At 40.2% G+C, this 27,033-nt stretch overlaps 1 protein-coding gene across 4 annotated transcripts in view; it reads right to left on the bottom strand.

The window, feature by feature from the left end:
• LOC108134498 (protein abrupt) overlaps positions 1 to 26,215 on the bottom strand; it is a 53,650-nt gene extending 27,435 nt beyond the window's left edge. The window contains exons 1-6 of one of the 4 annotated variants that reach the window (XM_017254820.1): positions 26,153 to 26,215; positions 24,925 to 25,158; positions 12,701 to 12,977; positions 1,557 to 2,392; positions 557 to 1,196; positions 164 to 454 (exon numbers count right to left, since the gene is read on the bottom strand). In XM_017254820.1, coding sequence (XP_017110309.1) covers positions 164 to 454; positions 557 to 1,196; positions 1,557 to 2,044 — 1,419 coding nt within the window. In that variant the 5' untranslated portion in view covers positions 2,045 to 2,392; positions 12,701 to 12,977; positions 24,925 to 25,158; positions 26,153 to 26,215. Of the gene's footprint in view, positions 1 to 163; positions 455 to 556; positions 1,197 to 1,556; positions 2,393 to 12,700; positions 12,978 to 24,924; positions 25,159 to 25,626; positions 25,793 to 26,152 lie in introns of those variants that run through there. The other 3 variants (XM_041710463.1, XM_041710464.1, XM_017254821.2) reach the window with 3 other exon arrangements.
• Positions 26,216 to 27,033: the final 818 nt, after the last annotated feature.

Here is a 27,033-nt window from a genome sequence, read left to right as displayed (position 1 = left end):
ATCAACGATGGAAGGAACTAACAAATTGATTTTTTTAAAATGCACATTTAACTTGGATAACATTACTTATTACTTGCATTTATCTTTAATTTTTTTTTAGTTGTTTTTAGTGGGAGAAGTAAGAGAGATTATAGGTAGAATATAAAATGTAACTGTTACCCACCTGATTGGCCTGCTGTCCGTTGCTGTTTTCCAGAGCCTGTCCGAGTAGCGACTCCCTCAGCTCCATATTGCGCTCCCGGTCCTTGGAGGTGTCCCGACCGCCCCTGTTCCGCGTGAGCGGATGCTGTCCCGCCACGGGAAACTCGCGGTCGAGCAGCAATCGCTCCGGACTGATGCCATGCTGGGCCCGGAACAAGTCGGCGCTCTTGATGCGTTTCTGCGGCGGCGGCGTCAGGTGGCTCTTCCGACTGCCCTCCATCTCACCCATGTCCCAGTGGTTGCTGCTACTGGCCTATAAAAAAGAGAGAAAAATTGATGGGCCCCAGTTAGTGAAGGTCTGGAAAGGGGGCAACCCAAGTCGAGTGCTGGCGTTTCTCGGAACTGCACACTTTACTTTGCCGGGATTGGGAGTTTGATTCGGGTTTCTTACGGGCGACGCTGCCGACGATGCCTTCAGCTCCTGGATGGCGGGCGTAACGCTCGTACCGCCACTCTGGCCGCTGGCGCTGCTGCTTCCGCTGACTGTTGCTGCCGCTGCTGCTGCCACGGCGGCGGTTAGGGATGCAGCCGCTGCTGCTGCTGCCGCTGCACTCGAAGCGGTAACCGGTGGCGGGATCTGCGGCGCACTGAAAGGTGAATTCAGGCTGCTGTTCAGGGATCCGCTTAGGTTGTTGTTGTTGTTGTTGTTGCTGCTGTTGTTGTTGTTGCTGTTGCTGCTGCTGCTGTGGTTATTGCTGCTGCTGCCGTTGTTGTTGCTCGGGGCACTCGTTTGATTGGGTGGCAAATAGCTGCTAATCTTATTGTGATTGCTGCTCTCGGCATTATTGTTGTTGTTATTATTGTTGCTCAGGCTGTTGCTGTTGCTGTTGTTGTTGCTGCTGCTGCTGTTGTGACTCAAGGCGGCGGACAGAGCCTTGGAGTAGGGATAGCCACCGTTGACATCCGCCAGACCACGAATCTGCAGCAGGTGAGCGGTCTTCAGGAAGTCGGGCAACTGTTCATGGCTCACATTCACCTCACCATTGTACATAAAGCTTAAAGGATTTAAAAATGCAAAATAAATTAAATATAAATATATCAAATCGATTTATATGCTTTTCATAAACATTAATTTAATTCCCTTCAAAATGTAACATGAACTAAGATAATGTTGAGGGACATTAATGCTGTTTGGGACAAGTTTAATAATATTGTAGTTACATTTTTTGGTTTGAATTCCTTTATTTTTTATGTTTTGAATAAAGGATTTGATATTCCTAAGCTAAACATTAAATTGATTGACTTCATGTTAAGTTTCTTAAAAATATTACAAACTAAATCCTTAACATAACATTTAGAAATCGGCCACAAAATATATTCCAAATTATTTTTTATCAACCTTGAGTTGAACTCACCTCAGCAGATTCTCGACGTCGTCGCAGCGCACGTCGCGCAGGATGACGATCGGATGCTCGCAGGGATTGGCCTTGAGCAGCCGGCGGAAGTAGGGGCTGCAGGCGCTGAGGACCACCTTGTGGGCGGTGAAGGAGCGCTCGTCGCAGGCCAGCGTCACGTCCACGAAGTCCTCCTCGTCGCGCAGATGCCGGAAGGAGCTGAGGATCGAGCTCTGGAAGTCGTTCCACTTGAGGGCGTAGTGCTGCTGCTGCTGCTGCTGTTGCTGCGAATGCTGCTGCTGGTGTGAGTGGTTCAGAGAGGGCGGGGGCGTGGCCGGCGAGAGGGCGGATCCGGTGGCGGCCATCGAGAGCGAGGAGAGGGAGGATAGGGCGTGGGCGGCGGCGGCGGCGGAAACGGAAACGGAGGAGGTCACCGGCGGCGGAGGCTCCATTTTGACCACGCCCGCGTTGTTGTTCTCCGCCGTCTGCAGCTGGGTGGATTCGGTCATTTAAGTGGACCTCGTCTAGCCGGGATGGGATCTGATGAACTCTGACGGGCTCCGATGGGGCTGTTCTCGTTCTATTGGCTTAGTTGTCTTAATGGATCCGACTGCTCCTTCTTTTGTGGCTAATTCCTTGGCTATTGTCGCACAAATGCCTTCCCTTTTCCCTTTTTACTGGACTCCTTTGTCGTGTGTGTCCTGCTCTTTGTGGGAGCCTGGCAAATATTTGCACTGCCCGTCCGTATATGGATTTTCCGGCTTCTCTGCTAATTCGGCGGCAGCCTCGCACGGCCTTTGTCCATTTTCACCGGACTCTGTTTGCCGCGGCGCCCATGGACGGACCAAGCCAATGTGCTGCAAGGCAAAAGAAAAAAAAAAAAAAACAGAAACAGAAATTAAGTTCAGTCTTTGCGTGGCTCAAATCCAAATACAATTGCTCGGGCAGGTGGGCCAATCATTAAATATTATTACCAATTATTCATACATAAGCAGCGGGACCGGGACGCGGACTGCCGCTGGATCCGCGGTTGGACTCTAATGAAACCATTAATTACCCGAGCGGACCAAGCCATCGAACCACCGAGAGCGGGCCACTTGTCGGGGGCATTAGACGCAAATCAATTTAATTTAAGCGTTTACAAGCCACAAAACAATGGAGCTGAAGTTGCCCGCCACTCCACAGATCTTTGACTTACACTTGGGGAAAATAGTACCTAAATTACTTGCCGTTGACCTGATTGGCCTTACAAACAAAATCGTTTTTAATAAATGTAGTCTATGTCTTATCGTTTTCTGGAATTATTCTCATTGTTAGACTTAAATAAACATTTTCCAAGGTGTCATGATAAGAAATGGGTATTTATTGGAGCTATTGTAATGGTTATCTGAATCTTTTACAAAGTTTTTCTCAAAATGCAATAAAAAAGAATTAACTAACTGTCAAATAGCATAAATGCCAAAAAAGTTTTATGTAAATTCTGAAATTATATTGATAAATAAAGTACGTTTTCAAGACATTATTTTATATATAGACTAGTTCCTCCAAATTTTCTCATGCTCACAAAGATAAAGAGTAATTTTTTGAGTGCACCAGCCAAATAATTGTACAAGATCATTAGAAGTGGTAACCACCAACAATCCATCCATCTTCACAGTACTGCCGCTCTACCCTCGCCATAAGGTAGTCCAACCTGATCGATGTACCGCCATCAAAATATTTATAAACGCATTCATCTCTGGTTTTTGGGCTTCGCTTGTCGCTGGTCTTGGATTACGGATCAGTATGACGATTCGGATTACACCTTGGCGATCGAGTGTATGAGAAGAGGCGGACCATCACCCATTCCAGCTTACCTTCACCTATCACAAATTCTTTGCCTGCAATTGGCGCCTGCAGTTGCAGGTTGGTCATTTTTCACGGTACATGTGGAATTCCGCTTGGAAATCATGTTCACAATTTCCCTGGGTACTCATTCAGTTACTCACTCTTTGCCGCACTGACTCACCTCGGTGGTTGATTAATGATGGGGCATTTTAAACTCGATTATGGCCATCACTTTGGGCCGTGACTAAGACAATCGAAGGAGGCTGGCCGGCAATGCAGCCATTTGATTTGAAACTGGTGAAGCACTTGGCTAGGATTAATTGTGCAATGAGTTGTGTGATTAAAATAGTTTGGGAATTTCAGCCAGATACTGGCCTAACTCTTTTTTCTGGAAATTTCGTTTAAGTTTTGGTTAGTTCATAGCCAGTACGCCATGGAAAAATATATAACATATTATATGATACCGGGGAGTTTTGGGCTGACTTCCCCAATCGAAAGCCTCTGCGTTGCTTTGCGCTTCGCTGAGCTGCGTGCATTTGTTTGCGCTAATTTATGAAGTAACCCAAAACAATTTCATCACAACACATTTGCTGGCAATTATTTCGTTTATTGAACAAACATTCGCTTTGCCTCGCACATCGCATAAATCCGTGGGGGTTGGGGCGGGGAGCGGTGGGCGGGGTCAACTGCCATACAATAACTAACCCGGCCAAGACACAGAACAACGAAATAAAACAACAGATAGTTTCCGGCTTGGTAACCGAAAAATATGTAAATGGATGGCAAGGGGCGCAAAAAGGCGGCAACAAAAACACGGCTCGCACATGTAATCAGGAGGCACAGGATGTGTGTGCAGCAGGACGCAATTGCATTCTGCATGCCACACACTTCAAATGTTCAACTTTCAAATGGCAGGGCAGTGCAGTGCCACTGCCTGCCTAAAAACAAAACATTTCACAATTTGCGTTAAACAAAACACAGTCCGTTTTGGCAGCCAAAAAAGGCCAAAAGCCATTCGTATCTGTGTGTGTGTGTGTGTGTGTGTGTGTGTAATTGAAAGGAATTCTCGTCCTGGGGCGGGAGTTGAGCGTAACATAATAACAAATAAATGTAAATGATAATGGTAAATAAAAAACGAATTACTAAACAACACACAATCATCTGCAAATACACAGATATCTAGGCATATGTACATACACTCACGCCCATCAGGATATATAAATATAACGATCCACATGCCATATAACATACATATATGGCTGTATAAACACGCGTATGATAAAAGGGTTGGGGGTCGTATCTAGAACTGCGGAAACGGCAGCAACAACTGCTGTTGGCCATGGGCACAATCAAATTTGTACTAACTATTCGAACACCCCGAAAACTTTTGCCCCGAAGGGTATATCGAATGGAGAGAATATTTTGTGACTGACCAAGTAAAACAAAATAATATTTATAATACATAGTTGGGCCACATGTGTTTTTACCTCAAGCGTGAAAATATAAAGTGAAAAATTAATGGCTTTTGATTTGAAAAGTGTAAAATGGATCTTTAGCAATAAAGTATACTTTATTAGAACCTCCCGAGATTGCTGGGTACATGGCTGGCTGGAATAACTTCGTCACTTGTTATTTTTGGTAAATTGATACTGTGCCAAGGCAAGTGAACTAAGTTCCTTGGTAAATATTTTATCCACTCCTGCCAACCCCCATTTCTACTGACATATATACCCCGTCCATTTATCTTTCCTAACTAGAATTCAAGGGACGGAAGGGAGGCGCGTTATGATGATGATTGTTATTTTTACGATTTGCATTTGAGCTGTCAGTGGGAGAATCATTGAATGTACACAAAGTCCGAGGTACAAGTAGCTCCTTTGTGTGTGTATGTGTGTGTGTGTGTGTGTGTGTGTGTTTTGTTGTTTCTCTCATTATTTTTACAGTTATGTTTATATCGTTTATGACTTCATATTGTAGGGTGTTCGTCCTTATAAGTGATGGGGAAACCATAAAAAATATTCACGCATGAACATAAAATCAGAAAATTGACTGAAAATGGTTTGGGATGCTATAATTTTAGAAGAGATGTAGTCTTAAGGAATAGCTTTTAGATCTTTAAACAAATATTGCAGATAATTCGATATGAAGCTTGGGTCTGAATGGTAAATAAAGCTAGAAATTTAAATGCCTAATTCTCAAAGGACAAATTTGCGTAAAAAATTTCGATTATATTTTGGCGCAAAATGTCAAATCGAATTATAAGCGGTGTGAACAATGCAATTTCGGTACGGCCTAATAAAAACGACTCTTCTCCCGCAATTTTGGCGTATCTTTTTTGGTTTTTTGGGGGGGAGCAGAAGGAGAGGACCTCACTCAATGCAAGCAAATTAGTTAAAAACCAATTAAAATCGCTCATCCGCCACGTTGACCAAGCCGACGCCACACGATGATTGCGGGGGAGGTTGCCAACCAAATATATATGTGTATACAGTTTGCACATAGGGTATGTACTCCTAGCTGTGTGTGTGTGTAGATTACACACACACACGATTTAGGACCAAATATTCTAAAAATCTAAATTAGAATGTCAATAAAATGCCATTTTTAATGAAATAATTAATTAGATTTTGTACATCACCAATCTAACACGCATTTTCCGACCAAACACCCAAACTTATGTACTTCTATATCTGTGTATGTGTGTTTTCTATGTTTTATGTTTTCTATGCGAATAACAACATTAGTAGAGGCGGGCCGTGACTCGTGAGTATAAAAAGTATAAAAATTTAAAAAGAAGTCATGGCAAAAAAAAGGAAACACTCTTTTAAAATAAACTGAAAGATAATCTGAGCTAAACAGCAAAAAGAAAAAACATAATTTTTTGCTCTCCAAATAAATTACACTCAGTCTATACAAATGAAATCAAATATCAAAAATTATTTGAAATTAAAAATATTGGTAGAGAAACCAAATTCAAACTACCAAAATTGTTCTTTTGATTATATTTTTGCATTTTTCCGCTGATTTTTTTGCCTGCATTTTTACCCCAAAAATCTTTCACGCTCACATATCAAAAACAGATGTATAAATTAGCATACACACCAGCACAAACGCTATAGTGGAATTTAGTTGTTGGACACACCATTTTGTTTAGAATTCGCCCGACCTCACCACCCACACTGGCTTTTTTGCTAAATTTGCATGCGTTTCTATCTCCATTTTCCTTATTATTCATCATGGTATCCTCTGCTTTTGTGTTTTTTTCTGCTGGCAGCAGCGCGATTTGTTCGATTTTCAATTATTTAAATGGTTTTATTTTCGTTCGCCTCACATAGACTCATTTGCATTTCTGGATACCCAATCCTCGGCCGCCCCACAACATCATCGCCCTCGAGTTGGACACGCATCAAAGTGGCACTCAATGGCAGGAAAAACTAAAACGATAAGCGAACTGAGATGGCAGTCGCAGCGACTTTTCCTAATTGCCTCAGAGAATTTAAATTGAGACATGAAATTGAATAATTCAAAATAATTAGCAGGCCAGAAGACAGCCCTCAGTGGCAGTCTTATTCTCATTCTCATTCTCAGTCGCAGTCTGGTCGCGTAATTGCATTAATGATTTTGACAAATGACCGTCGCCAAAGTCGCCTTTGACTTTGACGTCGACGTGATGCAGATGAGGGGCAAACTATATCACAGAAAATACTGGGTGACGAACAGTGGCTAAATGCTGAATCCACAACCATTAAACGCAAAAATCAATCAAGGTGAGAGCGAAGATTTAATTCAGGGCCAAGTGCTCTACACTGTCACATGGAATTCCCAATACAAAATTGGATTAGTGAATCACTTACCTTGCAAAGTATTGAATTCTTTATTTTTCTATTTCTCAATAATGTTGATTACAAACAATAATATTTTGAAATTATTTTTTAAACTGGTTATAGTTGGTTTCTTTGTTTCTCAGTGCACGGCTTAGACAAATCTGCGATCCATTTCATGGATAGACATTGAGGGGCATTCGAAGCGAACTGCTAATTAAACTAATTGAGTAATTTCAGAAATTCAGAAATTAAATGAGCAAATAAAAATGCCCAAAGGCAGGGGCATAAAAAAAAAACCAAAGCCAAATTTTGAAGCGCAATAATCGCGAGCGCAATCGAAACTTAAGCCTGAAATGGCCTCTAAAATGGATTGGAGCGGGTCGAGATCTCCCATCCGTCGGGTGCGTGAGACCATTACTCATGGATCGCGGAATGCAATGGGTTTTTATTGGCACCCACTATCATCCCCATTCCACTACAGTATTATAGCCAACCTGTGAGCAACCTGTCCTAATTAATTTCCAACTTTGCCCAAATGGCTGTCTTAATGGGGCGAGTCCACTAGCCGATAGCCATCTCAATGGGCCGCAATTAGCCAGGGGCTGTTATTGTTGCTGCTAGTTGATAGTTGATAGTTGCTAGTTTCGCATGGCCGAGAAATGTGTGGCCAAATTTATGCAAATGCCACTGCGAAGATGCCGTCACTCCAGCGCGTTTTCGACTTTCTTTTGACCAACAGCAAAAGCAACACTCATAAAGATAAGTAGACAGATACATGGCTAGATACGGTTCGTATATAGAAAATGTCAATGAACTGTCGTCTACACCAAAAATGGTTAATATTAAAAAAGAACTTAAAAACCGAACCGAAACGTTGAAGAAGAAATTCAAGATGCAGAGACAGAAATTGATCTGTTCGGGCGTAGATTGGAAGAAAAAGTGTGAGCAGCCGGGAAAGAAACAAACTAAATGGTATTCGAAATTAACATAAACTGGCCATAAATTAAATTAGCCAAAGCCAAAGCCATAGCAAAAGCCAAAGCTAGATACAAGATGCAGGCCAACAAGCAACCCAGCATCATCATTATTCGAATACAATTAACACAAAGAGAAAGCAACTACGACAGCAGCAACAATGGCCGTAAGAATGTATAGTATACGTATCGCTCAGATACACCACATACTGGCATTAATTTTCCCTCTGGTATGCCCGTCAACTTTCGGTATTGAAAAGCCATAAAAAGTCGAAAAAAAACAACTTGAATCCGAAGTAGAAGTAGGAGAGATCACAGCCAGTGGATCGCTGACCGGCTGCGGATACAGATACAAATAAAAATACAAACGCAGATACAAATGTATCTGCGCTCGTCGCTGCGCCGTATCTACATCTTATAACATTTAATTCATTGTTCACTATTTGTGTTTTATGTGTATTATGTATTCCATTTTGTAGTTTTCGTTTTCTGACGTTGTTGTTTTTTGTTTGGCTCTTGGCCGATTCGATCTCTCGTTGTAAAGTGCTTCGGCTGGCCATAATGGAAAACGCGTATTGGCCAAGTTGTGCGTGGCGCGTTTGTTGTCATTAAATTTGCGTTTATTTCATTGGCTAACTTGTCTCCTTTTCCTCTCCTCCGTTTTCTATTTTTCTATCTACCTCCCTCTTTCTCTCTCTTTCCCTCTCTCGTTTGTGTCTGTGTGTGCGTTTTATTGTTTCGTTTCTTGTTCGGCTTCAATGTTTTATTTAATGATCGTGTTTACATACTTGGCCCATCGCTCTCGCCCACGGTATTTCATCTAAATTGTTTTTAGAGCCGATTAAGATGAGGGCAATTCAATTATAGTCCTCGAGCGCTATAAAGTTAATACGCGAATCTATAAGAAACAATCTAGTTTCCATACAAATTTTAGTTCGCTTAACTTTTATTAATTTGATTTTAGGGACTATGTCTGCTATACACATCATGAGCTTGTGGATTAAACTCTATGATTTCTAAATAATCATTACCTTATTTTTTGTAAGAAATGTGATATTCCAAAGACTTGCATAATATGTAAACTCTAACCAAAAAAATTTCTGTGTTACCAACTAAGGAACTATCCTGACTTTTTAAAGCTCACAGTTGTCAAATGGTCAACGTAAGTAAGTCAAGAATTTTATACCAAGCATATAAATTTAAATATCTTTTTAATATAACACGATTTAACTAATTTGCTTAATAATATATGATTGTAACCAGATTATAGGGATTTTGTAAACTCATTATAACAAGTATTCAAACATTCAATACAAAATAAATATTTAGAAATCCTGTTTTTTAACTTCTTACTACCATTGTGAATAAAAAGGCTCTAATAATGAAATTATTTTAGGCTGGAGTTGTATAACAGCGAAAAACTTATTTCTTTAGAAATTATTCAAAGTGGTGTTTAAGCTGCTGTTCGAAACCCCTTTAAAATTGCCAAGCAAAACATCGCTCTACGGTTTCACTTATCGGAACACGGTTTCTTTTATCGTTACGTCTCCAAACGTGTCAATCCGATTTTCGGGGCCAGAAGGGATTATCCGTTCAAAAGCGGCTTTGATTGGGTTCAGGGGTCAGCTGACGGCGGATCGATATGTGACTGGCGTTGACGGCGATGGTCAGGTTAATTATAACATTAGCCAACTGACAACTGGTCAACTGGTCAACATCAGTGCTGAGCTCGAAGTATCGAAGTAATCGAAACACACAGTCCAGCACACACACTGCTGATTTGTGAAGCGGAAGGTGTTCGCCAGCGACATCAGCATCGGCATCGGCATCGGCATCCAAATATACTTTTCCCACACTGCTGGCGTCGAGGTGTTCACACAGTTCACCATGCCCCTCGATGAGTCGCAGCTCCCCCGCCCGGATTTTTGGACCCGGTTGGGTACTCGTATACTCGTAAATTTCCATATGACATTATTAGGTGGTTCGCTGCTCGGCTCCATCGCCATCGCTGCTATTATGTCATAATTTTAGGAAAAGTGAAGCGCTCAACCAAAATAAATTAAAAATTGCTTTCATGCTTGAATCGTTCGTTCGTTCGAGGAATGAGGGGCATGAGTGAGTACTCGGCTGCCTGCGAATCGGCGAACTTCATTACCCGGCGGGCGCATCCAAATATAAAGCAAGCTGTGTGACATTGCCACCGATCGATCCCTTCCAAGTGTTTATGGTCGATTGGAAGTTCATAATGGATAATATGCTGCCGTTTTGCCCTCTTTTCATGGACTCAAATTTAGAACGCCGGGTGAATGAAGTGCGCAGTATTCAATTAAAGTCATTATTATTAGTAATTTCCCTTCGGCAGCAATTGCCATTGATTGTTCGTTAGATCGATCTGGAGATCGAACGTTGGATCGATCGGACCGATCGGTAATCCCAAACCCCCACCCGCACTAATTGATATTCGAGTGCGATAGACTCTCGGCCCCTGGGCCAGCTGCATTTTGTTTGGGAGCCGAGGACAGACACCATAAACCATACCGGAAAAATTCATCAATTTCCAATTTGTATGTATTAAGGCGAACAGCCCCAACTGCACCCACACCCCCCTTTTTTCTGCCTTTTTCTGGGCTAAGCATAATGAGACATTATGCAAAAATGACCGAGTACACTTTTTCGCTAATGAAGAGCTGTATTTTTTCTGTTCGCTTGCCTACATACGGACGTCTTTATTAAAAGTAATTAAGTCGTTGTAATTGTCATTTGACGAACTGTCTATTAAGTGGCATAGGTGGTGGGGGAATAAATGGGATTGTTTTGACATCTGCCAGAAATCTGTTTCAATTTAAAACAGAACTAACAAAAGTTCGATCATTGAATTAAATATGGCTATTTTCTGTAAATTGTAACATGAAAAATATAGATTTATATTATCTTAATTTAATTGAGAAACACACAAAACTGATAGCCAGATAAGGATTTATCCATTGGCGAATAAATATATAAATAAAACGTGAATTATTTGTATTTTTTACGCATTTCGAGTGTAAATTTTTTAATATTTTGCTACACGAATATATTTTTGAATTTAACATTTCAAATTCCAATAATTTGGAGTTGAAACTACCCCATGGGTTGAATTTCCCCCCTTGAAATTGAAATCCCTCTTCACAGTCCTCAATTTTGCCCCATTCCACTGGCTGGCGTCATTGAAGTAAGTAATAATTGTGTCTAAATTTGTACGCAGACCATTTGAATCTCAATAAAATTTATAGTTATGACGAAAATATCTCCCTCACCCCGTCTGCGATTCGATCCCGCTCTGCAGGCGAGCTTTAAAAGCATTTTGGGCAGCCAAAGCGACCGAACAGAAATTGAACTCAAGTGCAAACAATTGAAGCTCCTCAGAGAAATTTTTGGACTGCGGGTTTTTGCTTTGAGGTTGGCGGATGAGGGGGGCGGAAGTGGGGGGTTGGGCACCCTTTTCGAAGACAAGCGTGTGTGTGCGTGAGTTGATATATATATTTCTTTGATTTTGATTTCAATTCTCTATTTATACGTCTGTCGTTTTGTTTTTTTTTGCAAGCGGTTACTAACCAATGCAAAAGTCGACCGCCTGACGAGTACTCGCGCCATTTGGTTAATTGATTTCATCGTTTTCCCTCCCCCTGAACCAACCACCCACACCCCTCAAAGCACCCACCCCTCCGGGGTCTTCCCATATTTGATTTTTTGACGTTTGCTTTGACCAATTCGAATTTGTGTGCTTTATTGTTGCCATAGAGCGGCGGACACAAGTAAATCTGTATCGCAAACTGTTCAAGCAAAAGGGGGGATGTGCAGTACACAGAAAAAAACTATTCGCCTTTAGCTTTTTCTGACTAAAATTTTCGGACACTTTATGGTAAAATGTTTAAATGGTTAAAATGATTTTTATATCAACCCAACTTCAGTATGCATTGATACCTAGTCATATATAAAACGATATTATCGAATATAAGCAATATTTTATTTTTTTTTCAGTACAGAAAGAAAACAAAACAATGTTCAATATAATATTATTGTTTGTTTGGTTTTCCCCTTCTTTTATTATCTGTATTTACAATACAAGCGTATTCTTTGCGATTTAAAACAATGTGAAACATAGAATTTAAATTATGTTTAAATTTAAAAAACAAATTTTTTTTTGATAAAAAATAATGCATTTAATTTCTGTGTACTTGCTGGAGGAGGTGAGTCAGTTTATAGGAAATAGAGGTAGCAAGGGGTGGGGTTTTGAGACTTAGAGGAGACTGAGACCGCCACAATTACGCCAAATTAAAAGTAATATTGCGTCGCTCTTTGATTCTATTAAGACTGTTAACCGGGGGTATGAAAGGAGTGGGCAGGGGGAAGGGCGGTATGAAATGGGGAGCAGAGGGCCGCATCGAGGGATGCCAACTCGTTCACATTTAACAACATTAAGAAGCTTTTCAATTGCGCGGCATTCAATTAGCGAATTGATTTGGCCAGTCCACTTAATGGAAATTTGAGTGGTACTCACATGTTGCTGCTGGTTAATGCCGCCTTCTCTGTGGCTGTAGCAATATATGTAGATGTTGCTGCTGCAGCTGATTCCAGATAAATTCGGTATTGTGGTTTAGCTTTCGTATATGGATGTTGCTGCTGTGTCAATGGCTAAAGTTGCAGCTTGCTTCAGTGCTGCTGCTGTAAATTAAATGGTGTTGCTGCTGCAGTTGGTATTCTTTTTGAATTTATGCGGCTGCTGCAGTGGCTTCTTCTCCCTTCAGATGCACAACCTTGACTCCGCTGGCCAGTGTCTGCAACAAAAGACCGAAAAACAGTTGACCATTAGAAGATATTTTAAATTCACCCTCGATTCGTTGGGCCTACGATAAAAGTGTCAATTGCAATCAGAATTTATTGCCACCTTTCGATGCGTGGCTCAATTCGTTGCATTGGGATCAAAGCCAATGGTGATCGACCGACCCCGAAATCGAATGCCAGAAGACCCCAGACTGAAACTCGATTTGGGTTACCTGTTTACCTGTTCGTACAACGGTCTAATTGCACCCACTTAGCACTCACACACACGAGCAATGCAACAATTGCTGTTGATTTTGGCCCTTTCGATCCGACATATATAAATTTCCAGCTTGTCAAGTCGGTCGGCCCTTTGTCCCTGATTCCTTGTTTTAGAATCTAAAAAGATCTTGGCTTAGAAGATCCTTTCCTGACCAACTTACAGCCAGTCCCAGAGATTGGGGAAAATTACCAAGCATCGCCACACTTTTGACCCCGAACCCCAAAAGAAGTAAAAAAAAGAAAAACAATAGCAAACTAATTACTGATACGCGTGGAAATTTTCAGCAATAACAAAGTCCAGAAAAAAAGGGTTCGGTGGTGGAAAATTATGCGCTGCAATTTTTATTGCCTCATTGTTCGTGGCATGTTGCTGCTGTTGTTGCTGCTGTTGCTGATGTTGCCGATGTTGCTGTGGGTGCTTTGCATTGTTTCGGCTTTGTTTCTTGGACATTTTTGGGTTAATGTTAATTACCCGAACTGCTTTCGCACAGAAGAAACCCAAAGCAATTAAAATTTTTATGACGCACTGAGTTATTACTTCAAATCCACAAACTTGAGTAATGGCCACGCCCCCGCTCGTTGACCTCACCCCCCCGACAAAGGACGTGAGAAACTCTTCGAGAAACGAGAAAAGACGCAAAAGAAAAGGAAAACGAACGCCCACGAAACGGAGTTAGAGAAAAAAGCGGAGAAGCGAAAAGAACAAGGAGAGATATTAAAAAGATTTATTGTTTTATGATTTCCAGCGAGGGGTCACGACCAGCGACGGTAAAAGTGCAACTGTTTCGGTTTGGTCAAGATTTTCTACCTGGGCGGCAGGAGGTCAAAGGTTAACCGCTGCCGAGAAGCCTCTGATCGTTCGTTTGGGATCGGTACTACAAAAACCTATGCCACTTGCACTTTCGCTGCTTGAAACGGCAAAGTGAAATGCTGTAATTAAACTCTAACTATCAAAATACAATAAATTATACAAAAATCCCTCGTTTTTCAATCCTCATGGCACCTTAACTCATCTCCGTCGTATTTCTCTCGACATTTCTTTTGTTGATAATTTACATAAAACGATTTTCGGTTAGATTTCAAACCATTCAAGCGGCTGCAAGTGAAAAGATATCCGAAATCAGATATGTGAAAGTTTATTAATTAGCCAACAAATGCCAGATCTGTGAGAGTCCGAAACGGCGACGCAGTTTGGAGTTAAGTTGTATGTGGAAATAAGAAACTATATTTTAAGATGCTAAGATACCTAAATAGTTTGATTAACAGTAGATATTTGAAGTAAAAAAGTACGCATAATGTTTGTACATAAAATTAATGAGTTTTTAGTAACCATCATGTTATAATTCAAAACTATTTCAAGCAACTAAATTAAGTCAGTTGTTGTTGATGAGGAGCGACGTTTATATTTAAATTTAAAGTTGAATTCAACTATCTTTGCTGAAGATTGAGCAAAATTAAAGTTATGGGGATGAATGATAAACTTAAATTAAGAATTCATTCCCTCCAAATAATTACCGATATGATTCACCACTTAATTATGCAAAAATGGCAGGCGATTCCTGCTTTTCCTGATCATTATTCGAGGGCTGACGTCAGCTTCAGTCTTAATACAACCCAAAAGCAGTGCTTGTAATTACTTCTTCCACTACAACTAACAACTAACAAGCCACAAGTCGAAGTTGTTTTCCCTCCGAGTGGGCGGAAATATTAAAGGGAATTAGAGGGGGTAACAAAGGATTGCATGATTAGGACGCATATCAATTACTGGCTACAAGACTTCTCGCTCTCTATCCAAGTTACAAGCCAAATGCGATTAACATAAAAGGTCAGCAAGCGCTACGGGGAAACCCGGACGAACGCCCAAACGCCCAAACAACATCCAAGGCATAACAACAATGGAAAGTGGTTAAAAAAGTAGTAATAGGCGTAATAAGAATAATTGGTGATAGGGGGCTTAGAGAGTGGGGAGTCCTGGTGCGTGTCCTGGGGTTAGTCCTGTAGTTGTTGTTCAAACGCGTTGACTTGTGACCATTTCATAAATACCGTTATAAACAAATTACGACAATAATAACACAGCAACATCAACAACAACAACAACGGGCTGAACAACAACAGTATAGCTGGATATATAAAATTTATTTTTTATTGCTCACATTTACACATGTCGAAGCAACGCCCCTCGAAAGAGTCCCCCCTTTGACCCCTACCCATCGAAAACATACTGAGCCCAAAACACAAAAAAAATATGAATTTCTAATGAAATTAACCTCCTGCTATGCTTCTCTTTTGGTTGTGGGGTTAGAGTGTTTATTTGCTGACGGGCCCACAACTATCCGACCATCCCAAAACAGGCTGACCAAAGGACAGCTGGAAACCTGGGAAGCCTGGGAAACCTCTGCCCCCCTCCTCCAAAAATAATACAGAGTAAAATAGGGTTATCTATTTTTAAGTTCTCAAAAATAGTTTTAGTCTATATCTAAAATTTTAAAAAATAAATGTAAAAGAATGTAAAATAAATCTTTTTCCAGCTTGGGATAATTATATATAGAGATATAGAGAATTATGTGACTTAAGAACATAATTTTATATTTTTCTCAGTGCATCTATCCACTTCGACTGCCATTGACCCCTTCACTGTTAGCCGCCTTACTTTCCGTTCGCACATTGTAATTTTCGGTAATAAAAACGTTTTTTACTTGATAATTTTTCGAAAACGCGACTGCATTACAGAGGGTATATTAACCTACCAAGGATAATTACAGGACTAAGAAAATTACTAAACAAAAAATGAAAAGAGGTTAACGGAACGAGATGCAGGAAGTTGGGTAGAGTAAGCCAGAACAAAATTAAATTGGCATTCAATGTCGAAATACTTGGAACAGTTTATTTATGCGCATTGTGAATCACCTTCGACAAGAAGAAGAATCGGCAGCTGACCAGAAAAAGAAAAATCTGCGCCAGAAGAAAAAGAAGTCGGAGCAGCAACTGTCCAGTTAAGCTTAAGTGGGTATTAATTTCTCCCCAGTGACGGGACGTCCTTGCCCCCGCACCCAAAACCCCCATTCCCCTGCCGCTTAAAACCAAAACAAGCGATTGCATTACCACAAAAGTTTGAGCCCAAGAAAGGGTGGGTGGTGGTGTCGGAGGAGGTAAGGGGGGGTCATGGAGGTAAGCAGTTAGTCACAAATACAATCGCGTAATTAATTAAGCGCGTCAGCTGGACACTGACCGCCGTTAGGGGATGGGGCAGGAGGGGAAGGTACCCAATAAGGAAAGGATAAGTACAGTGGAACCCATCAAAAATGATCTAAGGAAACATAAATTAAAATTTGGTGTCTAAAATAAAATTTTAGAAATAATAAAAAGTAAATAACATAAATATTTACTATAGCCTTAGTACAAATTGATTGATTTGTTGTACTTTTTTAAATTGGATTTATCCCACGAAAATCTGGTATCTAGCAAATCAAGATATTGCAAATTTTAATAGATATTCTGATTAAAATGTAGAGTACTTTAATATATTGAACTACAAAAAGGATAGAAAAGCGATTAAAAAGCTTTAACACATTTATATAGCACTTTTGGGGGGGTGTTTCGCAAAGTACAAAACTTCCCACTGACATTAGTAAGCTTAGACGTGATGACCCACTGTCCAGAGCAGAGAACCCATGCTGGGCAGCGGTGCTTAACCCGAGACACACGCATTGTTGACCGGATGGATTGGATATGGAATCGCAGTGGGACGGTAGAAGGTGGAGGTGGTCGGTCGGCAAACACACCTCAAATCGCGTTTTGTCCTTTATCAGGTAATTCACTTTTTAACTTGCTCTTCGCCTTTTATTCTGTAATTCCACTCGGGGCCTCGTTCTTGGCCGGCGCTCATTTTTCTCCAGCTTTTTATTTTATTTTTTTGTAATTGTTTGCCATTAATTACAGCAGCAACAACAACGGCAACAACGAGGAGCAACAAAGTCGCAGTCGCGCAAATATTTCCGCTTTAACCTCTCCTCCCCTCTTTCTTATACCACGAATCGGTTGGCTGGTTGTTAATTTTATTTATAAGTCCGTATGACACACCTTCCTTTCAATTCGATTTACGATCCGTGCATTAACGGTTAATGGCAGGGCCAGGCTCTGGCGCTGTCCCTTTCGCACTTCGGCTTCTGTCCCTTTCGCAGGCTTAAAACAATTGACATTTTGGCCATTTAATTGCAATCGTTGATGGCATTAGAACTTGCCCAAATATGATTTCCGTTTCCGGTTATTGCCGCATCGCACCGCACCGCACCGCCCCCACAAATCACATAGATGACATCGAGCAGGTTTGATGCAACACGAAGCTCCAGTGATTCCGTTCAAACTCGAACCGAAGTTTCCGAACGCCAATAGAGCGAGAAAGAGAAAGAGAACGAGCACGCACTCATATTCATATTCATTCATGTGGTTCGCTTTGCTCGCCAACCGGCAAAATGGCAATAAAAACAATAACAAACCCCAGCTGAGAAAATTGGGAATCTGGGGGGTTTCGTTTCAGAAAAACTTAAGAGAACCCAAAGAGCGGAATTCCCACATTGCATTCTCAAGTTGCAACAACAGCCGACAACAACACCATAGAATAACCATCCATAGAAGGCCAGTCCGAGTGGCGACTTCTTTTGTGGAAAGAGCCCAAGGGGCCGAAACGTCTTTTATTTATTGCAGCTTCGATTCTGCCACCGAAGTTGCCGGGGAAGAGGGGGCGGGGGTGCCAGTGGTTATGCCATCATCTTATGCGACTTTCTGCAAGTCTGTATGTGGGCAGTCTAAGGTCGTACAGTGGTCACTTGAAGTTGAAGACCCTTTCTTATTGACGAATTTGCATTCAAAGAAATTTAAACTATTAAACATTTGGTCTCCTTTGATTTTATTGCGTTTTTTGCTAAATTAAGCTAAAGTCTAACAATTTAGATTTAAATGGAATCAATTTTGAAAATGTGAGCCAACCTCTGATACTAGTTATAATTGCCAAACATTTTATAGTAAGCGTTTTGGATTTTAAACATTTGACAAAAATAAATATTTATTTATTTAGAAATATACATTTTGAAAAGTGACATTTATTTTTTTTACACTAAAATTGGAAATTGCTTGCTTATTTTTAAATGTGTATTTCCTTTTATTGAGCTCGAATAGTCTGCAACTACTTATTTAAAAACTGAAAGATCATATACCCGAGCGACTACTGTATCTTTGGGTGTGTGCAATCTTAAGCAGTATTTTCGTTGTTTGCTTTTAACCAAGTTGGCGCTTGGCTCGTGGCCAAATCGAGAAATCAAATCAATAATTTGACTGTGGCAAGAACGGCGTAGAATCTGCCAAGGGCTGCCAAAGAACTGCATTCGCCGCAAGTTGCACTGGGCTATTACCGCCCCCTTTCGTAGTTGTGCCACTGAAAACAGACGACATCGTCATCATCTCGTCATCGTCATCATCGCCATGGGGTTTCCCCGATATTTGTCCTGTCTACGAAAGCGGTTTCACACAAGAACAACAATCGCGAACAGCGAAATCAAAAGAAAATCCGCAAGCATAAAAATCAAATAAAGCGGGGAGCCAAAGCGACCATGAAAAGGCAGAAGTGTGGCGGCTGGGAAAACGGGGAAAAGTGGGGAAAACCTAGGGGAGGGGGTGGGGGGGTTGGTTGGGGAAATGGGCGAAGGGTGGAGACGCTGGGGGAAAACGCACACGCTGAAATGGGCGAGTCAGCGATGACACGTGCTTTTTTGCAGCTGTTTTTCGTGGAAAACTCGCAACTGTGCGAAAAAAAGGACAAAAACAAAAATCGCAAAAAGTACACACACACATACAAAAGCCGTAAAAAAGCGAAGGAAGATGAGAACGAAACAGAATCGCGAAATTTCGCAGCCGACGACAGCCGAAGGCGATTCGAGGCCTTCAACTGCAGCAGCGGCAAAAGGATAAGGGGGCGGGAGAACAGGGGGGCAGGCGGCAGGACAAGTGAACAGTGCAAAAATGGGAGCAAAGAGAGCAGCGAAGAGTGGCAAATTTCAAACGGCAAGAGTCGCATCCTTTAAAAGTATTAGTTAGTCAAGCAAATGTGTGAGTACAAAGGAGAAGCGGCCTGCAGGTGTCTACCGATTTGTGGCCGTTGCAGCCACAGTAGACACTTAAAAACAAAAAAAAAAATGGATCGAAAAATTAAAAAAATATGTTAAAAAGAATAAAAAGTGATCTCTATTAATTAACAAATTTATATTTTAATTACCATTTACTTCAAGTTATTTTTTATATCTGAACTGGAACCATCAATATATTCGGGCATTATAATTTTTACTATCAATAAAACTAGTTCGATTTACAGAGACTGCGAAAGTGAGGTAATGGAATATGAATTATATTGGAAGTGACACTGTAATTTTGAACACTGTTATGTTAAATATTAGCTTAAGAGGGATTATGTTTAAAAATGGAACGCGAGACTAAGAAAGCTGCTTTAATTTGCGAGAGACACCTGTACATTTGTATCCGATACACTATATAGGTGTATCCGAGCGTGTTTGTGTTTGTGCGAGGGAGAAGGGATCTAAATGGGGGGAGTGGGACAGACAAACAGACATCCAAAAGGCCAGACAACCGACAATAACAACAACTTCACAGTCTTTTTGGCGCGTGACGTCGAATTTGAATCGGACGGAACGTCGTTCCATGGCAGATGGCAAATTGCATTATTATGCGAGTGTCTGCAATCTGCACAACGAGAACAACAACAGAGACACACTGAAAGAAGCGCAAAAACAAAGTGCAACAAAATAGGGAAAAACAAGATACAATTTTTGGGCAATGCTGCATCATCGGACGAAGAATCGGAAAACTTCGGTTGCCATCGGTCGATGGGCGATTAGAAATGTGGGAGTGGCAGGATGGCGATGGGTCATTCGCAGGGATTACATTCCGTTTTGTTCAAAAATTAATAGAATTTCATAAGCTTTTTCGGTTGCGTCGTTGTCTCTGTCTCTTTCTCTGTCTCGCTTTCTCTCTCTCTCTCACTCTCTCTTTCCCCCCACTAGCCCCATCTCGCTTGCTCGCTGCAGCTTTTTCTCTCCCTCTCACTCGATCCATTTGCCGGCTCTTTCGCTCTTTCAAATGTTAATTTGAATTTTTATTAGGTTTTAGGCATGCATTGTTGTTGCTTTTCCTTTTCCACTGCTGTTGTCATGCATTTTATTTTCACTTAAAACTGCAATTGTTGGGGGCCTTTGTTGCATTTTGTTGCTGCTTTGGGGCCGCAGTCGCTGCTCTGCCTCCGCCGGCGTCGCTGCTGTCATCGTCGAAAGTGCGACTGCGTTAGAAAATTGCATTTGATAATACTAAGCACACGGACAGCACACTGCCATATAGTCAACATATAGAAATCGTTTTTTTAGGTCGTGGGCTGGGCAGCACAAGAAGGCAAAATAACCCAAACTGCTGAACATACAGTTTGCTACGGTGCGAGTGTACGTACGTTAACGACTAAAAATTGGTGTTCGATTACGTTAAGAGTCCTCAAAGGATTTTATGCATTTGGCGTGTCGAAAACAAATTTTTATTTGTTTTAATTTTTAAAATATTTTTTATAAACAAATTCTTGTCTGAATTACAATAATTTATTTTGAGTCAGATAGTCCACCGGTTTTAAATAAGTTTTTCAGTGGGAAGAATTCTTTCTTGACTTGGCTTCCTATTTGAAATTTTTTAAGTTTTAAGAGGTTTTAAAGTTATGACTTATAACTTTTTAGACCAATAAAAATATTGTTTTATTACAAATTTAGTAGTATCAAATAAAATAATTTTTTATTTCAAAGAATACTTTAAACTAATTTTAAAGTTAAATTGATGATATACAATTAGTTCAAGTTCATATGATAGTATATATCTATATATTGTTCAGAATTAATGGCCCATTAAAAACATTTATATTTAAATACAAAAAAATAGTAAGAAAAACAAAAATAAAAGGAATTCGTACTTGTAACAATTAAAGGTTTACTTTGTTTGAGAGTGCCCACTGTACAATGCAGCTTCTAACGGCAAATGTTTACGTTGGCTTACGTTTTGAATTGGTGCCGTTACGAGTCCTCGAAGAACAACTGCAAATATTATGATGAGAAGAATATTTTTACAAATCGATGCAGCTATATTCCGCTGAAATCCTTTGCTCCTGCAATAATATTTTCGAAGGATTTTTTTGTGCGATGATTTACATGGCAGGTAGCATTGAAAAAGTGCCACATCATTTTCATTTTCGCTGCACTTTCCGTGCACTTTGTGAGCGATTTACTGATTTTGTGATTTTGTGATTTTGTGCCAACTCATGTGGCAATCGCGACTTTGGGCCAAGGCGCCGTCGGCGAGTGAGAAAGGCAAGGCAACAATTGAATGGAATGCCCTCAGAGTCCTCAGAGTCCTTTCCCCAATTCTTTGTTTCTTGGCCCGCTTGCGGCCTTTATTTTCGAGCTGAGCGGAACTTCAATTACACATTTGCTCACATGCGAAAAAGTGAAAAGTCACTGGCCTGTCATGGGCCAAAAATCCAAATCCCATTTACCGACGGCATTTGTTCGGGCCCGGCCCTCACCCCCTTACTGCGCCCATCATTGCATATCTTGCCTTTTGGCCACTTTGAAATCTCTTTTTACGCTCGCCCCTTCAATTTTGATTGGAATTGTTGGCGTCCCGTTTGCGGGTCCTTGGCTAATGGCGACGGGGCATTTTATACCCTTTTTCGCAGGCAATAAAAACATTTTCTTTTTTGCCACGAAATAATGAATAATATGAAGAAAAATACTTGCCCTCTGCCTTCTTTTTTTCGTTTCTGCTTCTGCTCGGTTGTGGAAAACAGAAAACGCATTAAGTGCGCGGTTTCCATTGTTTATAACATTTTTGCCACCCCAGAGAACGAGGCAAAGGGATAATTAAGAATGCTTATTTATCTAGAACGCAGTCACGGCGCCGATTGTCCAGCTACCCTCCCCTCCTTAGCTCCTTTCCAAATTTTTGACCGCAGGGGGGCAGAAACCCCATGAAAAGGTTCGTAAAAAGCCAAAAAACTTTTATTTTTTATGATAAATTGTAAGGAGTGTGGGGGCATAGAATGAAAGGATGCGGAGAAGACGGCGCCAGGCAAAGGTGATTCGGAAACTAAGTAGAAACTGGAGGACGAGGCATGATTCAAGGAATGATTTGAGACATAATGAAATGAAACAGAACTTTAGGAAAGATGACTGCCAAAAATGTAATTTTTGTTACACTTTTTAACACAATTTTAGCTAAATGTTGTAGAAAATGCTGTGAGAAAATTAAATGAGAATGTATTCAATAATTAAAACGCTTCTCCATGTTTAAGGATGTAATTACGAGTGCATTGTCAAAGGTTAATTCAATTGGGTGTACATAAAACATAATTAAATCAAACAAAAACGCCTCTTAAATGGGTAAAAAGTAGTGACGACGCACCACAACAAACAAAATGTATAAATTTAAAGTTTCTAAATAAACATATGGTTTTAGGTCATGATTTTTTTAAGTTCCAATCTGGTAATTCAAAAGCAAATCAAATCTATTGGATATATGAAGATTTTACAAATTTAGCTAACAAAGTATTTAAAAGATATTTGGAATTTCGCTACTAACAGCTTTTCCCATATGAACATACTATAATGGTATTTTCGGACCTTAAACTTGAGTCAAAGGTCACCTGTTCTTGGACACATTACCACTTCTACCGACTCGCGTGAGTTCAACCAACAAATGGGCATTCCGCTTCTGCCAAAGATTTTCACCGCTAATTAGCCTGGCCGAAAGTTGGCGAGTTGAAAATTACCCAACGAAAAAATCTATGAAACGGAGCTGGAATCGATGCCGGTGGGCAGCAGCAGCAGCAGCAGCAGCAACAGCAGCAGCAGCGGCGCACACGCAAATCACTTGTTTTTATGTAATTAACTGCTCAGCCCCAACCCGCTCGGAGTTTTGTTCCCCGGAGGTTAACGGAGATTTGGCCTGGGCCTTAGTCCGGGTAATTAACCAAAAACCGATCGCTTCTTGCTGCGGTAAGTTCGAGTTTTTGGCATAATTTTCAGCTCGGCTTTTGCGTTTTCTGGCTTGTAAATCTATCGTGGTCTTGGCCGTTCAATGACCGATAAAATTGCCTCAACCATCGCGACCAACTCGACCGACTCCGCCGTTGCCTTTTAGCGGGCTATTGATTATTAATATTTTGTATTTTGTATTTTACCCTCTCGCCGTATCTCTTTCTTTCTGCCTTTTTCTGTTTAGTTGTTCCCAAACATTTTTTACCATTTGCTGTAATTACAGTGACGCGTTAATTGTTCGCCTCCTCTGCCTTCGGTTTCCCCCTTTTGTTTCCCCAGCATCCCCGGGTTTCCACATCTATTTGTGTTTGTTTTCAACGCCACGCCGGTAAAAAAAAAAAAAACACTCGCTGAGGCGAGGAATCTACACTTACGCGGTGTTCGGTATCGGAGACCCCCGACTTCGAATCCAAATCCAAAGCCAAGTCCAACCGAGTTCATTAGCTGCTATTACCATTATTGGCCATACTGCCACTGCCTCGAATAAGTTAGCAATTACTGCACAAAAATTCCCCCGAAAACATTTTCCAAACAGCAAAAGATTCATTTATCAAATCGGAAGAGGACACCATTCGGCGTTGCTGTCTTCAAGGGCCGCAGACCAATCATGAAAGCGTGTAAAACCAAAACTAAACATATATTTTTCATAGATTCACACATTTTGGTTTGCTAGTTAAAGATAATTCCATGATGTTTAAATGTTTACGCCTTTTGTAAGTCAGTTTTTTTAAGCCATTAACTTCGGTTTACGATCACTGGGAGAGATCGCAAATAAAGATCATGGTCATAAAAAATTTGTTAACCTAATTCAATTTATGTAAAACAAATTCAAAGACTGAAACGCACTTCCATTTAAAAGTTAATCATGTCCAAAACAAGCGAGAAAGTTCTGTTTTACGATAATCTTTTTGTGAACTAAAATAGTTAATGCTGAAAGATCAAGCGACATGTGGCTGAATTGGTGCAATTAAATTATATAAATTAGGTCTTTTTAACAATCTTTGTATTTTACATAAATTTGAATTTTTTAATGCAAAAATAAAAATGGGAAACATAGTTTTTGGACTTATAGTTGCGTTAACAATGCATACAACTTGCTACGAAAATTCAGCCTAAGTGGGCTTTAAATAAACATTTTATGAATTGGATACAATTAAATGATAATTTTTTGAACAAGGTCTAAAAATATATTGTTGATATTGTACTATTAAATTAATGAAATGAAAAAGAAATAATAATCTTGGCGCGTAATCAATTTTCTTTAAGACGTTTTTAAAGCTGAGCAAATAAAAATTTAAGAAATTTAGTATCTTTTTAAGAAACAATTGAACAACATGATGGTTTTTAAAATGAATTATGGTCGAGTCAATATTTTGTTTGTATTTCTTTTGAACTAAATTCTATGTACTTAAAAGATAAGATTAATGCTGAAGCATTTTAGAACCTTGGAATTGTATTTTTAGTAAAAAACGTATGATACAAGTGAATCAAAATATTACTCTTAGTATATAAAGGGTTAAATTCAATTGAGGACCGTCTTGAAACTTACCGCTTGTAACTTTTTTCTTCTACTTTTATTGGGAAATCACGATGATGGAGAAATATTCGCTGATTTTGGAGATGCGATGACACAATTGTAAAATTTGAACACTTTTGAAACACTGAGGGTTATTATTCGAAGGATTTCCTTTTTAGGATTTGTTTTGTGGGTTTGTTAATGTGACTTTAAGCACTTTTCTTTTAGCCGATTTTGAATTTAGTTTGACTTTTCAACACTGCACAACTGCAATAACAATAAGAGAAAATGGATGAGAAAGGGAGGCAAGACGACGGAGAGCGTTTTCTTGAGTTTTCCGAGAAGCGGAAAATAAGCGAGAAAAAACGCCAAAAGAAGAAGCCGTCGCGCTGCACTTGCGATTTCTGTTTTTTGCTCTTTTTCGGAGCGAGTTTCGTGTTCTGGTTTTTTTTTCGTATGATTCTGATTGTGATTGTGAATCTGGTTCTGTGTGAATTTCGTTTTTATTAATAAAATGCACAACTTCCGTTATTAATTTTGCAACGACAACAATTGCTGCATGCGGCTGTGTGTGTGGGAGTGTGTGTGTGTGTTTTTGCGACAGTCGCTGACAGGCGAAAAGCAAAAGCAACAACGTGACAAGCGATGAGCGTGTGTCGCGTAGGAAAAGCGGAAAATCGCAAAAGAAACAAAAGCACAAGTGGGCGGTGGTGGGCGGCAATCGAACGGGACAACCTGTCCGCTTTTCCCGCCCCCTGATTTTTTGGGCGCCCCTCCGATTCCCCAGCGATTTCGCTCCTGTGCACGCGACTCTCGCTATCTCGCTCTTGTGTTGCGGTTTTTGTTTTTTTCGCTGTAGCTGCATTCATTCATAAAAATCAGGTTGTAAAAAAAGAGCAGCTGAAAAACGACAGTGATTTTATTTATTTATGCCAATTTGCCGACGCGTTGCCGTTGCAGTTTGTTTTTATAGTTTTGCACTAGAAACTAGAATTTCTCGGATTTCTTTTAAAAATATTTGACAGCACTGAGTTTATTCGAAATGCATTGTTTGTTTGTTCTTATTTTGGTTTATTTGTTGTTTATGTTTATATCTTGCATTATGTTAATGGTCGTTCCTGTTTATTTTTATTTGCATTTTGTTATAGTTTTTTGTTAAGTTTTAAGTTTTTGTTAAGTCTTTTCAAGCTTAGCTGTTGATAGTTTCTGAGCAACCAAAACAATGTGTGGAAATCACAAAAATAAGCCAAATTAGCCGCACTTGAACCACGACACTTGCTGCCCGTCTGATTTCTGAAATTGAACTGCGAGTGCGAGACTCGCGCGTAATAAGAATTCCTGTTTTCGTAAGCGGCAAGTAAAAATCCGACGACGTATACGTCGGCTCGAAGTTCGAAGTTCGCTGGTTCGCTGGCTCGACAGCGAACATGTTGCATGCAACGCGTCGGCGGTTTTGCTGCCCATTTTAGCCCCTTCCCAATTTGACCAACACACTCACACACAGGGGCTATTATCTAAGCCATACAATCAGATTCTGTTTACTTTTCCAACCAAGCGAGGTGCCAAGGTGAAGACTGCAGAGAGTCTGAGAAGAAAGCATGAAAGCAAGAAAGACAGCCGACCAATTGAATTGCAGAATTGCCCACTTTCTTGGCTAAAAGTTTTACGAAGAAGAGAGAAGTTTAGGCCTTTCTTTCAAGTGGTGCTAGGTCCTTAATTATAGCTACTATAAATAAACATTTTATTTTTAGTTCTCTAAAGGGACCAACTAAATGACTCAAGCATTTTTTTAATTTTAAAGAAGCCTTGTGATTAAAGTTAAAAAGATATGTAATGCGTGTGTTTATAGTAGCGGTTATTTGAAATCAATCCAACCAACATTTTTACCAAATTCTAAATATAAAATTTAAATATAACATTCATTCTTATTTAAAAAGAAATCTAACTAAAGGAACTATTACAGTCATAGAAATATCCAGTGAGTAGTTGTCACACGGATTTAAATAAATCATTTGGCCTCATTTGAAATTGTAATAGAAATGACGCTGGTAAGAAACAACATTCATTTGCTATTGAAGTGTGTAAAAAATATCAATTCTGAAAAGCGGATTTAAATCGGTCATATAAGTAATTTCTTATATT

Source organism: Drosophila elegans, unplaced genomic scaffold, assembly GCF_018152505.1.
Source record: "Drosophila elegans isolate 14027-0461.03 unplaced genomic scaffold, ASM1815250v1 contig_814, whole genome shotgun sequence".
In the NCBI taxonomy this organism is placed as follows: domain Eukaryota; kingdom Metazoa; phylum Arthropoda; class Insecta; order Diptera; family Drosophilidae; genus Drosophila; species Drosophila elegans.
The sequence above is the reverse complement of the archived record's forward strand: the minus strand, read 5'-3'. Positions and strand labels throughout refer to the sequence as shown.